Source organism: Topomyia yanbarensis, chromosome 3 (genome assembly GCF_030247195.1).
Source record: "Topomyia yanbarensis strain Yona2022 chromosome 3, ASM3024719v1, whole genome shotgun sequence".
Classification (NCBI taxonomy): Eukaryota; Metazoa; Arthropoda; class Insecta; order Diptera; family Culicidae; genus Topomyia; species Topomyia yanbarensis.
This window is the reverse complement of record NC_080672.1, coordinates 267,347,535-267,362,657: the sequence shown is the minus strand read 5'-3', so window position 1 is coordinate 267,362,657 and position 15,123 is coordinate 267,347,535. Positions and strand designations below refer to the sequence as shown.

The 15,123-nt window shown below is 35.3% G+C and overlaps 1 protein-coding gene across 1 annotated transcript in view; it reads left to right on the top strand.

The window, feature by feature from the left end:
• The window catches only part of LOC131689683 (cysteinyl leukotriene receptor 1-like), a 94,645-nt gene that overhangs the window by 64,494 nt on the left and 15,028 nt on the right, over window positions 1–15,123 (top strand). Inside the window, exons 5-6 of the mRNA XM_058974936.1 lie at window positions 6,076–6,185; window positions 6,312–6,391. Of these exons, the coding sequence (XP_058830919.1) occupies window positions 6,076–6,185; window positions 6,312–6,391 (190 nt within the window). The remainder of the gene's footprint in view (window positions 1–6,075; window positions 6,186–6,311; window positions 6,392–15,123) is intronic.

Genomic DNA, 15,123 nt, shown 5'->3' with positions numbered 1-15,123 from the left:
TACCCACTCTCGATGGGGGATGCAACTACAATGTGTCTTCTAACTTATCGTCGTCTATATCTGGATATACTGAGTAGTTTGAACCATTTCTTTTTCACAGTATTGGTCTGCATAGGACTTTTTGATCCATATTTCCTGCACGAGAATTTTGAACGAAACAATATGAAAGCTATAAGGATGAATGGAAAGCAGTCTGCAAACAACTGAATGCACGGCTTTTGTACTATCGACATAACCTAGACATTTCACAATATTTACTTCAATGCAAATAAAAACTTTGAAATATCTACCTGTCTCATTTACGAATCGCATTCTCCCTGTCGTTCTCTGTTCAAGGGACTTGAAAGCACATGTGACCTTGTCTCGCTTTACTATATTCAATTGCGCGTTAAAATACTGGATCTGTAAATTCTATTCTGTACATAAATCTTTTTTCGGGAATATGTGACCAAAAAGTAAACTTCGAATTCCAAAGCAAATTGAACGTTCCAGGTTCCTGAAAACTAATTAAGGTCCAACAATAAAGTAGAAAAACCAGATAATCTTAAAACGAAGCCGTCAAGTAAAAAAGCATGAAAACAAAAGAATAAAACCAGAAAAAGATGGAAGCTCTAGAAAGTCCATTGCATATTTATTAGCCTTTTCTCAGAAGATGAGATTTTCAAAAACATTTCAAAACTTTCTGATGCAATGGTTCTCAAATTCGTACAATCCGGTTTATTCATTTTTTTATTCAAAAATATTTTTGGCTTTCTTTTTAATTAATTATTTCATTCCACATCTTTTTATTCGTTTTGTTCATCTGCGTTCATTTTACTTATTTTATTCGTTTCATTCTTTGGATTCACTCTGATTAGTTTACTCTTTTTGTGCATTTTACTCATATCATTCATTTAACTTATTTTATTCATTGTTTTCATTGTATGCATTTTATTCATTTTTTCCAGTTTATTCATTTTGTTCAGTTTCTTCATTTTAATAATCTGACTACTTTTTCAGTTTTAATCATTCCATCCAAATAATTTATTTGATTCAATTTATTTCTTTATATTAATTTAAAACCTTTTACCATTGTTCAATTTTTCATCTTAATCAATGCATTAAATTCTGCTCATTTTCTTCTTTTTATTCATTTTATCACTTCAGCTCATTTTGTTTATTTGATTCGTTTGTTTTATTTATGCATTTCATTTATTTTTTACTTTATTCATTTTGTTCATCCATTCTTTTTATTCATTTGATCCATTTCATTAATTTGATTCATTGTATTCACTGGATGAATTAAATCAATTTGATTCATTTAATTCATTTGATTTATTTGATTTATTTGATTTATTTGATTTATTTGAATTATTTGATTCATGTGATTCATGTGATTCATTTGATTCATTTGATTCATTTGATTCATTTGATTCATTTGATTCATTTGATTCATTTGATTTATTTGATTCATTTGATTCATTTGATTCATTTGATTCATTTGATTCATTTGATTCATTTGATTCATTTGATTCATTTGATTCATTTGATTCATTTGATTCATTTGATTCATTTGATTCATTTGATTCATTTGATTCATTTGATTCATTTGATTCATTTGATTCATTTGATTCATTTGATTCATTTGATTCATTTGATTCATTTGATTCATTTGATTCATTTGATTCATTTGATTCATTTGATTCATTTGATTCATTTGATTCATTTGATTCATTTGATTCATTTGATTCATTTGATTCATTTGATTCATTTGATTCATTTGATTCATTTGATTCATTTGATTCATTTGATTCATTTGATTCATTTGATTCATTTGATTCATTTGATTCATTTGATTCATTTGATTCATTAGATTCATTTGATTCGTTTGATTCATCTGATTCATTTGATTCATTTGATTCATTTGATTCATTTGATTCATTTGATTCATTAGATTCATTTGATTCATTTGATTCATTTGATTCATTTGATTCTTTTGATTCATTTGATTCATTTGAATCATTTGAATCATTTGAATCATTTGAATCATTTGATTCATTTGATTCATTTGATTCATTTGATTCATTTGATTCATTTGTTTCATTTGATTCATTTGATTCATTTGATTCATTTGATTCATTTGATTCATTTGATTCATTTGATTCATTTGATTCATTTGATTCATTTGATTCATTTGATTCATTTGATTCATTTGATTCATTTGATTCATTTGATTCATTTGATTCATTTGATTCATTTGATTCATTTGATTCATTTGATTCATTTGATTCATTTGATTCATTTGATTCATTTGATTCATTTGATTCATTTGATTCATTTGATTCATTTAATTCATTTGATTCAATTGATTCATTAGATGCATTTTATTCATATCTTTAATTTTATGCATTTAATGTTGTCATTCGTTTTATTTTATTCAATTTGTTAGTATGAGTCAATTTATTCTATTAATCTTATAACTATTTCTAAATATAATCTTAATTTTTATTTAATAACCTAATCTAATTTGATTCGTGTATATTATAATTTTGATTTACATTAATTTTTCTACTCATTTTATGAATTTAAAAACCTATTATTTCATTTTTTGCTTTACTTTTTTATTTCGGTCGTTTTGTGGATTTCTATAATTTATTCAGTTTATTGGAGATTGTATTCGTGCAAGACTAGAAACTGTTTTCATCCCACCTCTAGTTGGGTGCTTACTTCTCGTGAGTTCTGCAAACTAATCCAATAGTGTGTGAATGTGTAAGAAATGTCTCATCTCACTGCTAGGTGGATTAAATCGGTTTTATGTATAGACTTAGATGCGTATTTTGCGACGGTTTTTTGAGTGGCAGTTCATAAATAGCACAGCATAAGGGAAAGCATGGTGTTTGATCGGGCGAGCTCAGTCGCCTGTTGAACAGCAGCAGAGGAGTGATTATTTGCTACTATTGCTATTATTATGCCTTAATATGAACTAAACATAGACAATAACTAGTTTTTGGAACAATTTAGCATCTATCCACCTACCGGTGCAGAGGTCAATTATCTATATTCTTTCGAATATTAGTAATCTCGAGGTAATCTTTGTGAATACATTTGTTTTTCCAGTAGCATAAAGAGATCCTTGGAAAAGGGAGAGGGGTAGGGACGCCTGTGCTCGTATTCATAGAGATATCTTATTTGATACAGTAATTATCACTAGAAAGCGATATTGCTGGATATATAATGAAACTGATTAAACCACCCCTTAAAATATCATCAAATATCTCAACATAGGGGTTAGGTATTTTTTATCGGATAAGCAGTTTTTGAATGGTAAATAACACCGCAAATCATGTTTTTTTTCCAGAGACGTTCTACAAAAAGCTTCGTCATCGAGTCGCTTGTCAATATTTTTGCATAGAAAAATTACAGAATGTTATTGAAATGATACACTCTAATGTACAAAAGTTTTGATTATTTCTTTCCCGCAAAGCTCTAAAAAAAATCACAAAAAAGTGTTATGTTTCTTGCTGAAACCTCCCCTCCCCCTCAATCTTTTGTGAATGTAAAATAAAACTAATAAGTAATAAGAAACATCTTTGCTAAAGAGACTATATATTTATCTGCTAATTTTAATAGACATATGTGTAATTTTTTTGATACACCCTTTGAAATCACTTTTTTCAAAATAAATTGCCCTGAGGATTCTTTCCACAATTTCACAATGATCTAAGATTTTGTCAGGCATAAGAAAGCACACAATTTCTGTCTTGAAAGTTTATCTCTATCTCTTACATCTGTTGTTTTATACAAAGTCAAAAAGCGGCATCGTTAAGGATAACCCGGCCTCCTTCCTTTGCTCGTTTACATGTTTCCAGGATGTTTTATGTTTGAACTTCAACCTACGTTATACGTTCCGCATGGAATTGGCATGGCACAGCTTAGCGGTCTTTTTATACACCTTGTTAATATGCACGTCATGTTGTCGCAGCACGTAAGCTGGTTGATGAGCTAGAGGCAAACATTGAACGCGTTATACGTTCTCGTCATTTTCGAAAGGGAACAAAATTGGACCTACAATATGAGATTTGAAACACGTGAGCGCGACAGACGTGTGTGGACGTAATTTAACGTGCAGTGTTATAGTTGTAGAAAAGTTCAAATTTTTGGAATGGAAAATATTTAGACTGCGTTGAATTTAATGCGATTCCCGATGCCAACGAGCATTCCGAGCGTCGTTGGTGGGTGTGACCAATCGTCACTGACCATCCTATCATGCAAGGGACGCTGAAGGCATTTTCGGGACATCATAAGATCTCATGAGGCAGCACGATCCGGAATACTTTTATCCGGTGCATCCGAATGACCCCAGCGACGCTTGATAAATTGTTCGATTTGGTCAGAGAGTTGTGTAAAAATAAATCTTTACGTCAACCGATTCCTGCAAAATGCAGACTGTTCCCCGCATCGATGTGGATACTGGGCAGCATTAAACCACTCGAAAGTTATATAAAACCTTCCATTTCAATTTTATTATCCCGAATGGGAGTGTCAACAGTGCGGTCAATAACCCAGAAAGTTACTCGTATTGTTTGAGTTTCAAAAACAGTTAAACCTACCAAATAGCTGCAGCACCATTGCATTGACGGCAAGCTTATCACATTAGGGTTCTTTATATCAATTACCATAAAACCACACAAGACATGTCGTTTCTAAACATTTTCAGCATCTGTCGCCACGATTTAATGTACTTTTATGAACACAAGTTAAGGCTGAAAATAACTTTCCCGTTTCTTATCGGACAGTTCAAACAATGCCTTGTATATTCATGAAGTCGAACCATTATAACTGAACTGGATTATTTTTGGAAACTGAATATTTTTGTCAAAAAATTCGATGAAACTGCTTTGTATCCTTATAGGCAAGTCCGTTTTCTTTTGTGACGTAACAATAATGAGCCTGAATTACCTGAGCGTATGCAACTTACACAACTTTTCGATCTAATGCGGTCTTAGCAATGGCACATTTTAACCCATTCATGCCCATGTTGTTTGTGGACAACAACCTTTTTAAACAGCTATAACTTGTGATTGAGGCAAGATTTGCTCACAAAAACAAGTAAGGCTAATAAATGTGATTATTGCTTTTCATTTGAGTATTAACAGTTACACGGATCAGCTCTAGAACTGAAGTTATTACAATTAATCGATTTGGATTCCGATGGAGCAGTGCTGTCAGGAGCAGTTTACATTGGCGACAGAAAATAAATTTTTCATATATCTTCGTTATGTTGCAATATTATTGAAAACTGATAAAACTTATCAACTTAGACTGTTTTTGGGAACGTTTTCCACGCAATTGGACTATTGTAAATATGCTAGGAAAATTGTATTAAGGTAAAAATTGAGCAGCTTCCAGCACTGCGAGGGAAGCACGTATCTTTATGAAAACAAGTTTTTCGTATTTCTTGACCCCACAGTTTTCAAGGAAAAATAGTTTTGAAACTCTACATGCACTAGAAAAAAGTTGGGCATGAAAGGGTTAATATGACATTTTGACAGGTGGGCTTGTAGATATGATATGTTTCTTGTGCTGTTTTGCAAACGAGAGTAGATATGAGGTTTTGCATTTGACGAAGATACCAACTAGAGTCGAAATGGCAAAACATCACAATGGAAAACATCGCATCTACAAAATTTATTTTATTTGTTGTCGATAAAGAGTCAATGTTTAGCTTATATTTGGTATAATAAACTCAGTTTGCTTACATTTGTTAGTTATGAAGTTTTGAATAAAAGGTATAGCAATGTAATAGGAATTAATCTTTCAATCGAATGATGCAATATTATTCTCATAGAATTATAATTAGTGATTTCAACGGATTGGGCATTGCAAAATCAATAAGCTTACTGTTTAGTAAACTTTTTGATTTTACAATGTACAACAATCCGTTGAAATCACTACTTCACACTGCTTCTAACCTTAGGAAAATAGTACCGTTCCCTGATACAAACATCGTTCCATCATTTTATTATTTTCTTCTATCCACTTGGAAAATAAATTTACGAATAAATGGATACAAATCTGCCTATCTTTCGCTGCCAGACGGAACACGCTCACATAATGGTGCTGGTTCAAAACTGCTGCCACCTCTTCTTCATGACCAATTTCGGAATAAACTTCATCTTATACTGTGTAAGCGGACAGAATTTCAGGTATGTACCTCCTTCCCCACGTCTACCATACCATTCCAGCGTGCCGTCAATTTCACACGGAAAGTTTACTTTTCAAATAGAATCAGAAATGTTTTCAACTGTTATTTTTCCATTTTCCATCCGCAGGAAAGCCGTGTTTGGGATGTTCCGTAAGCGCAGCACGAGGCAAATAAATCAGGAGCAAGCATCCGGTACGCAGATTACAGGTGAGTATGGCACGTGCAGTTAGTTAGTTCTGTCTCGATTTATGAGTTCGCACGGAGTTGTCAGGTGGTTTTGGGGCTTCCACTCGATGATGCTGAGAACTGTATATTCACAAAAAATGAACACACTCTACTGTTTGTAGCTTTTTAGCATGTGCATCGAAATGACGAAATTTTTTAATGAAACAGTTCGGGGAAGATGGGGTAAAACGCACTCCCTAAGGAAATATGATGATAACTCAGCTATAGAACACCAATTGGGAGAATTTAATTAATGATATCGTCTAGCCAACGTATTCCTCTGTAATCGCAATCATAACGCTTTGCAAAGTATTCAAAAACATGAAAAATATTCAATTTTTCAAAATCATTGAAAATTACCTTTTCAAAAATAAGCGGGGCAAAACGCACTTGTGCGGGGGAAAAATGCACCACAATAACGGGGCATAATGCACTACAACAACCGGGCAGCATGCACCGCAACAACGGAGCAGAAGTAAATGCAATTAGTTTTGTTTTCTGACGGGATTTCATAAAAGTGTGCCATTAAATAATCTTAGGTTATGCAATCAGCATGTTTTCAGAACGATTTTTATGTTTTCGATTAAAAAATCAGCAAATTCAAAGAAGTGGGCATTTTGCCCCCGATGGAGCAGAGGTATAAATTTAGCAAAAAGTGAAGTATTTAGTAGATTTTTCATATATAGTGCGACAGAATAATAAGCAACGGTTTAAATAGAACTGGAATGCACTGATATAATACTAAAAGCATTTATAAGAGCTGAAAATCCTTGTTGCTCGAGCCACAATAATTACATGAGAAGAGCACGTTATTTTTTTTTCTTTATTTCTGGAGTTGCTATTAATGTACGGTTATCAAACTTTGACAGTGTAAGTCAACTATGACGGACTGCCGACTGGTGTTACCCCTTTTTAGAAATTTTCAGCAGTTTTCGATATAAACAAGGGGTGCATTTTGCCCCGGGGGTGCGTTTTATCCCATCTTCCCCTACAGCAATAGAGTTTCTTCCGCTTCGTTTGAGGTTTTGGAACAGAAAAAAGTGTACAAGGAAATCGTTGTTACTCATCTCAAAAAACCAGACGCTTCTCATTGAAGGAATCGCACATTCAACAGTGGCAAAGATATCAATAAAAAGGAAGATTCAGTATGGATTGAGATACTCGGCTTCGATATTCCATTGGAGACACCCATTCGCCATCTACATGGTTATCAAAACGTTTAATGACAATATAATCTATCTGCATGTAAAAGTATTGAGTAATTTGTCGTTTCTGATAAATATCTTGTGGCTCGTGAAACAAGAGCTTCTCTATTACGAACACGTAGATGTCCGCACTATAAACCTCATCCCAAAACAACACATCCACAATGAGATTCGGAATGTCAGCAGATTTATGTTGGAATTTTAGCCCGAGTGCAACAACCTAGTTTGACTGCATCGGTTTTCAAATTGGTTGTTTGATTTTCGCTGAAATTCTGAGACAAAAAATTCCGACTGCGATAAATGGGAGCGAAAGCTGCTGTAAAAACGGTGGAGAGTTGTTAGAGAAAGAGTTTCAACTTTTCAAAAATATTTGAAAAATTATAAATAAGCAATCTTAAATTCCCATAAGGGAAACTCGGACTGAACCACTTTGTGCATTAAGGGCACAAAACCTAACTTAAATTAAGTTTTATTTTTTGTGTTTCGAATTCATCTCGTCAGTAACTAGCAAAAACTTAATTTAAGTTAGGTTTTGTGCCCTTAATGCACAAAGTGGTTCAGTCCGATTTTCCCTTATGGGAATTTAATATTGCATAATGCCAGGCGTTTGGCTCCCGAGCCAAAAGACAAGAGTTCGTTTTCGCTTTCTCGTCAGTAAACCTGAGCCTCTGTGCTTGCTTCCCGGGACATCACTCGGGACAACTCAGTTGCTTTGAACGTTCACATGTGTCGTGTGAACTGTTTGGAATTTTTTTGTGTCTAACTAGTGCTAATTTGGGTACTAGTTTAGATACATCGTCTAACTAGACACCCAGATGGTGCTAGTTACTGACGAGATGAATTCGAAACACAAAAAATAAAACTTAATATAAATAAGCCTCAAAATAAACTTCACCAAACTTCAAACTAGATTTTTACTGAAACAAAGGTGTATTTATTTATTTATGTATTTTATGCGTAACGATGTGGATTTCAAAAAAGATTCGAAATACACCAAAATGGAACACATATTATGTGTTCCATTTTGGTGTATTTCGAATCTTTTCTAAAATCCACATCGTGACGTTTCAGCCATGCGCCACCAAGCCGTGCACCGAATTACGCGCATGTTCACTTTGCATTAGTGCAAGCGAAAAAACGGTTTGATGTTTATTTTTGTTTCGTTCGCACTCATTTGTGTCTCATATAGCAACAAATCGACAAAACGCTAGTTTATCTCGGGATAGACAATATTCCATTCCAACCGCACTAAACGCGTGAATACAGTTCATGTATTTACGAGGGGGTGTCTGAAATACGCTTTAACTTTTGTGATAGTGTGATTTTTTTTTCGTAAAGTAAATACCAGTAGAGTTGTCATTGATATTTAATTGTAATTCATTTTATGTTTTTATACGGTGTTTGTGAGGCCTTTGTGTAATACATCAACATGAATTTAAGCACATGTTGAGCAGAGCGTTTCAATCCTTGCTGTTCTGTGGGCATTTCAAACACACACTTTGCACAAATTGCAACTGATTTGACTTTTGTGCTGTGAGAATGTGCAATAATAACAAATAGTGACCCTCTTTACCCTCCTATGTGTGGTTGGGTCCTCTAAGCATACACAGCATGTGTATGTTTTTTGCTTGGATGACACATTTCAAAGTTTCCCACGGTAGTGCAGGTGAAACACATTTTGATAATACAGATATTCTTAAGTTTTCGGACTTCTAGAAACATGCTCTTCTCCTTTTATATTCGGTTATGAACACTGTTCTTCCGCCAATCGAAACGCAAAATTTTTGATGAACAGTTCCCGTCGACGTGTGTTATCGTTCTGCCACGATGGAAATTTCATCGTATACAAAATAAAAGTTTTGTAACGTCATCTCTAGAGGACTGTCGAAAATCACCACCGACCACCGCTTTGTTGGTTTTGATAGTAACATTTCCTTCGTAATTTTGTCTAGAATATCAAAGCCGCATTTTTTATAATTTTATAAGTTATAATGCTAGTTTACTAGAAGCATTAGGGGAACCCGGGGCTATTAAGATCGTGGGGGTAATTCGGACCCCCCTGATTTCTCAGAAAATAACAAGACTTTCTGACTATCGTACATATTCGTGGAACCGCTATTCTGAAACATTAATTTTGAGAGCTGAAGTTGATTCTTTGTTCTTTGTAGAAAGGAGATGCAACGTGTTTCATTGTTTTTCCATTCTCGAAAAAAAAATCATTATGATGGAAAAACCATGATTAAAGCAACAAATAAAAGTGAAAAAATAACAGGCAAGTGTTTTGGAAAGCTTGAGGCTCCTATTTTATGGAATGATTTTTGTTTGGGTGAAAACAGAAATATTTTCGAGACGCTCACCACTTTTGTGCGATATGAGCGTACGGAGCTATTCAGACCCCCTATTCCGTCAATCACCGTTCAGCGGCTTGCGGCTGCGCACACCATTGCACACGCCTCGGCAAAGAAAATACAAGTTTTTGTAAAGCAGTTTATTTTTTTTTTTTGCTTCTTAAGGAGTGTCTCTTGTAACTGATTCATAGGTAGACATAATTCCATTGTAATTAATTTAAAGAAAAATGACTTCTGAATTGCCCCGTAGGGAGGTCCGAATTACCCCTACGTTGTAAAAGGCTGGAAAAATGTAGAGGTTTGCAAATCGTTGCCTAGCGCTGCCATTGAGTGGTGCAAATGAATGGAATGAATTTTTATGGTACCAAAATGTAGCTGAGGTTTCAAACTAACAATTAGGACTTTTGACCGGTAACTTTTTCACATCTATCCACCTAAAGGGGCGATTTTCTGAAGTAGGTCCAAAGAGCCCCGGGTTCCCCTATACCATTACTAGAACTAGTATCCACCATATATGGGTTTGTGGACTTTATTTTTACGGCAAACAAAAGAAGTCAACGTTTCTACACCGTGGTATCCAACTATTTTTGAATGCTCTTTTCTTGATTTATTGGGAAGAAATTCTATTGGAATCCCTCTACGGGATGCATAACCTGTGTTTAGCCTTTTTGTATGTTTCAACGCCTTAGCCGACTGTTGCAATGAGGTAGTCGATACAGAAGTAATATTTTCTATGATATAGTTCATCGTAATCTGTAGTACTTATCGTTGTTGAGCCACTTTCTCCAAAAGACAACTTCAGTACTTCTTAATTTTTTGAAAATGAATGAGAACCGTGAAATAAGAATCATTTTATCATATCGTAATTGTAAAAGTAGTGGAATTCAATTTTAACAATAGGAATAAATGCTCACGATTAACTGTTGATTCAAAAACTGAAACTCATCGTATTAAGTTTATAACTTGACTCAAACTGCTTAAGTTAGTATAAAAATGATAAACAGTTCGAGCTTATTTTCGTCAGGTATAACATATAACCACAGTTTAACAGAAACTAGAACCCTCATTTTTAGAAATATCTATCGCTCTACTTTGTACTATTGCTTGTATCTATGAGTTATCTATCAAGACACAAAAAAATAAAAGCGTGTAATATAACAAAAAGCAATCAAAATCACGTTAGTTTTCCGTGCATTCAAGTGAATAAAACTTACTCGGGAAATACATTAGGAAATGTTACACGTAGGAGTTTGAAGAATCGCGTGTAGCCCAAAACTTGCCAGGCTTGGAAGTCACCCTTTTTCGTTTCTTTTCCCTTTTTCCGTATATTGATCCTTATCATGTACCCTTTTGGTGAAAATTGTTAACCACCCTGTCAGAAAAGAAAAAGTTGTTTTCATTTGATTGAGCGACATACTACACTCAGGTTTTTTACGCGGTATTTTTTTACTTGGATTTTGAAATTTACGCGGTTTTCATTTAAAGTATTTGTATTTGCATTTGTCATATACACACCAACAGGCAATTGAAAGCTCCAATGATGTCTTAATGCTAAACTTATTGCTAACAATCAGATCGTTAAAATTTTTGGAAAAAATAATAACAATACAGTGAATAAAAATCAACCATGAAGGAATCAGCCGAAATAAGCAGGTCCGTTGAAGGTTCTGTAAAATCGTAGACGTAGAGTTGGGCGAGACAAATTAAAGTCGAAAGCTGAAGCGACTCGGTTGAAGATCCATTGTAGGCCAGTAATGGCCCCGTGCATGCTACAATTAGTGCGTCGAAATGGCAATCGGAGCATGAGGTTTTTACGCGTTGTTCGAGGTGCGACATTTATGTTAATTTGCTCCAAGATGGCTGGGCAATCCAGATGACTTCGCAAAATATCAGCAACGAACAAAGCCCTTGCTGTATTCCTTCGAACAAGCAGGGGTTCCAAACTAATCAGCTGGAACCGGTTTTCGTAACTTGGCAGACGGACGGGATCTCTCCACGGCAACTTACGAAGCGCAAAACGTAAAAAGCGTCGTTGCACGGACTCAATTCTCTCAACACCGTTGTTATAGTTTGGGCTCTAAACTTCGCAGCAGTACTCCAAGATTGACCGCGACAAAGAGCAGTGCAGTGCTTTGAGACAGTAAATGTCCGTAAAATTTTTCGCTATCCTGAAGATGCATCCCAGCATTCCAGATGCTTTGCTAACTGCATAGGAGACGTGCTGTTTAAACGTAAGTTGCGAGTCAGGTATCACTCCTAGATCCTTCACCTGACTAACGCGTTCAATTTCAGGATCCAGTAGATGGCAGTTAAAACAAACTGGGTCTTTTTTCGTGAGAACGATATCACTGATCACTTCTTTGGATTTACACACTTACGGTTCGTGTTACACCGGTCAGCAAAGGTTCCAAACTTGGAGTAATCTAGTAGAGCGGATGAGAAGGAACATCTTGAGATCGTCTGCGAAGGACAGGCGTTTAATCTTCAGAACTAGATGAACGTCGTTGAAAAAAAAGGGTTGTATACAGGACACGACCACGGTGACATTAAAAATGTAGCTTTTTTCAAGAGCGTGCAAATGAATTTCATCTATCACACATATCGACTCACGTTCTTGTTCACTCGCCTGTTTTCATATGTTACAATTTGCTATATACCCTCCCCATCAAAACATAATTTATTGAAGGTCTTTTAACGGTAATCTATTAATTAATCAAGTATCTCACTAGGTGATTGGCATTATTTGGCTGATCCATCTAGTAAAAAAAGGCTGGTCTGTCCAGAAAATATATTCAAAAGAAAAGTTCCATATTGAGAGCTGTGATGGGAAGCCCACGCCCGCCAACGGAAATATACAGATTCTCCATGAAATATGAAATTTCATTTTCCATTTAAATTTTCAATAATGTACTAATGAACTTAAGTAAACAATCTTAAGTGTATTTCTTGATCGATTAGTGGTGGAAAAATGAAATTATTTGATAAATTACATTGTTATGCAACGTTCGCACTACCAGTTAAAACGGGTTTTTATGCTATCTTGGTGACATTTTTCTTGTTGCTAATTATTAAAACGTGTTATAACTCTGTAGTGTAAACATTGTATTATTAAACCAATTCTGCAGCGTTTTATGTTATATAGGTGTTTTATGTGGTAATAGGACTGACATAATTATATCTTCAGTACAGCGGTTTGTTTCATAATTTAAAATAGATTTATTTTAAAACTTAAATTAGTATCCCCAACCGTTCTATTTGTTGTATACTTTAAAACGCAATTAGAACTGTGTTTAAAATACATAGGGTAGGACAGATATTCTGACTGGATAAACTGGGAAAACAATTTTAAGTCCAGTAACGCTTCAGACATGGCTTGAATTTGAATCGAAAAAGAACACCCGCTTCAACTGCTGCTGGGACGGTAAGTTCTGTTTTAAAATTTTCCGTTGTGTGCAGTACGAAACAAAAGTGTTTGAAATTAGAAAACAAAAAGTTCTGCTGGGAATGTGATTGTTTCCGATGCAATTACACTCAGATTTTTCACGCAGGGGATACAGGCCGTGTAAATGAAAACCGCGTAAATTAAAAAAAAAACGCGTTAGTGAAAACCGCGTAAATTTCAAAATCCGCGTAAAAAAACCTGAATGTACTCTCCTATATAAAATACTACGCTGCTAAACAGTGCAATAACTACAGAAGCACGTTGTCAGATGCCTTACTGATAAAAAACATATTACCGAAATATGAAACATGAAAACCAATAGGCTCTTTACCCTACGCAGCTACAAAGCGCCGTAAACATGGTTTAACAAGTTACAACGCACACGCATGCATAAAAATAAATATATTTTTTTCAAACGCAACACTCTTAAGCGGACCCTACACGTGCAGAAATATTGTCAATAAATCGATTATTGATCAATATATTGATCGTGTAAGGGTGTCTTGAAAATGTTGATCATGTAGAAATCAAATGGGATTGGCGTATTGAAGCAGTCTTGACAATGTTTTTATTGACAATATTCTTGTCCCGTGTAGGGTCCGCTTTAAGCAGCACACACCGTATTGAATTAAATCCAAACCACCCCGCCCACCCACTTTGCAAATCATTCTGTGACACCGTGCTGGTACCCGAAAAATCCGCACACGGCCACCGCTGCCGAAATGCATAGCGTCTACCGCTTATTGTAGTGCCCAGCCACTGCAGCCATAATCTTACCCGTTCGACATAAGAACAAAAACTGATTCAAACGGGTACGCGTCACCTCTATTTATAAACTAACCGTATATGGTTTAGTCACTTAGGTGCGAGTGTGTGCAAATGCCAACGTTACCGAAAATCGATAGCGCTTATTGCATCGCCCGGAGACGATGTCGCTCGTATGGGATAAGAGCAACAACTGATTTAAACGGACATGCGTTGCTTCTATTTATGACTTTTCGTGTTTCATTGAGCAACTAAGCTGCCCTCTCTTGACGGCTGTGTCTGAGAAATCTGCCTCACGAATGGTAATTTTCCCGTTTTTCATGAACTTTTTAATTTTACCAATTTCCAAAAGTCCACTTTTATTGGGAAGATATTAAATTATTACCAATATTTAAGTTAGGTGTTTCTGAATCGGTTGGTGTATGAATGATTAAAATCCATCTAGTAATATCGGAGTTATAAGCGTGCAAACCTTACATAGTTTCGTTACATGGGAGATAGTTTAGATTTTAGAATGATACCTAGCCCCAGATAGTGGAGTAAGACATTTTTAATGTCAAAAGCAGGAACATCAGCGATCCCAAGTGACTTCCCTGGGGTACTCCTGACGTAGAAGTAAATGTGCCTAACAATCTTCAAAGACAACCACTATTTCTTGACCTGAAAGATAGGATCGAAATAACTGCAAGAGACTACGATTAATTCAAATCTCTCCATTTTAGCGATTATTATGTCATGGTTCACTTTGTCAAAAGCGCACATAGGTCTGTATCGATAACATCGGTTTGAGCGCGATGTTCCATACTCTCTGTTATGTAGGATGTTAGGCAAAGCAGGTTAGTCGTTGTCGAACGCTTAGACGTGAAGCCATGTTGATCGTTACTTGGGTACTGCTTGCAGTGAGCCTGAAGAGGTTCCATAATCACCAGCTCGAACAATTTCGAGACAGCACTC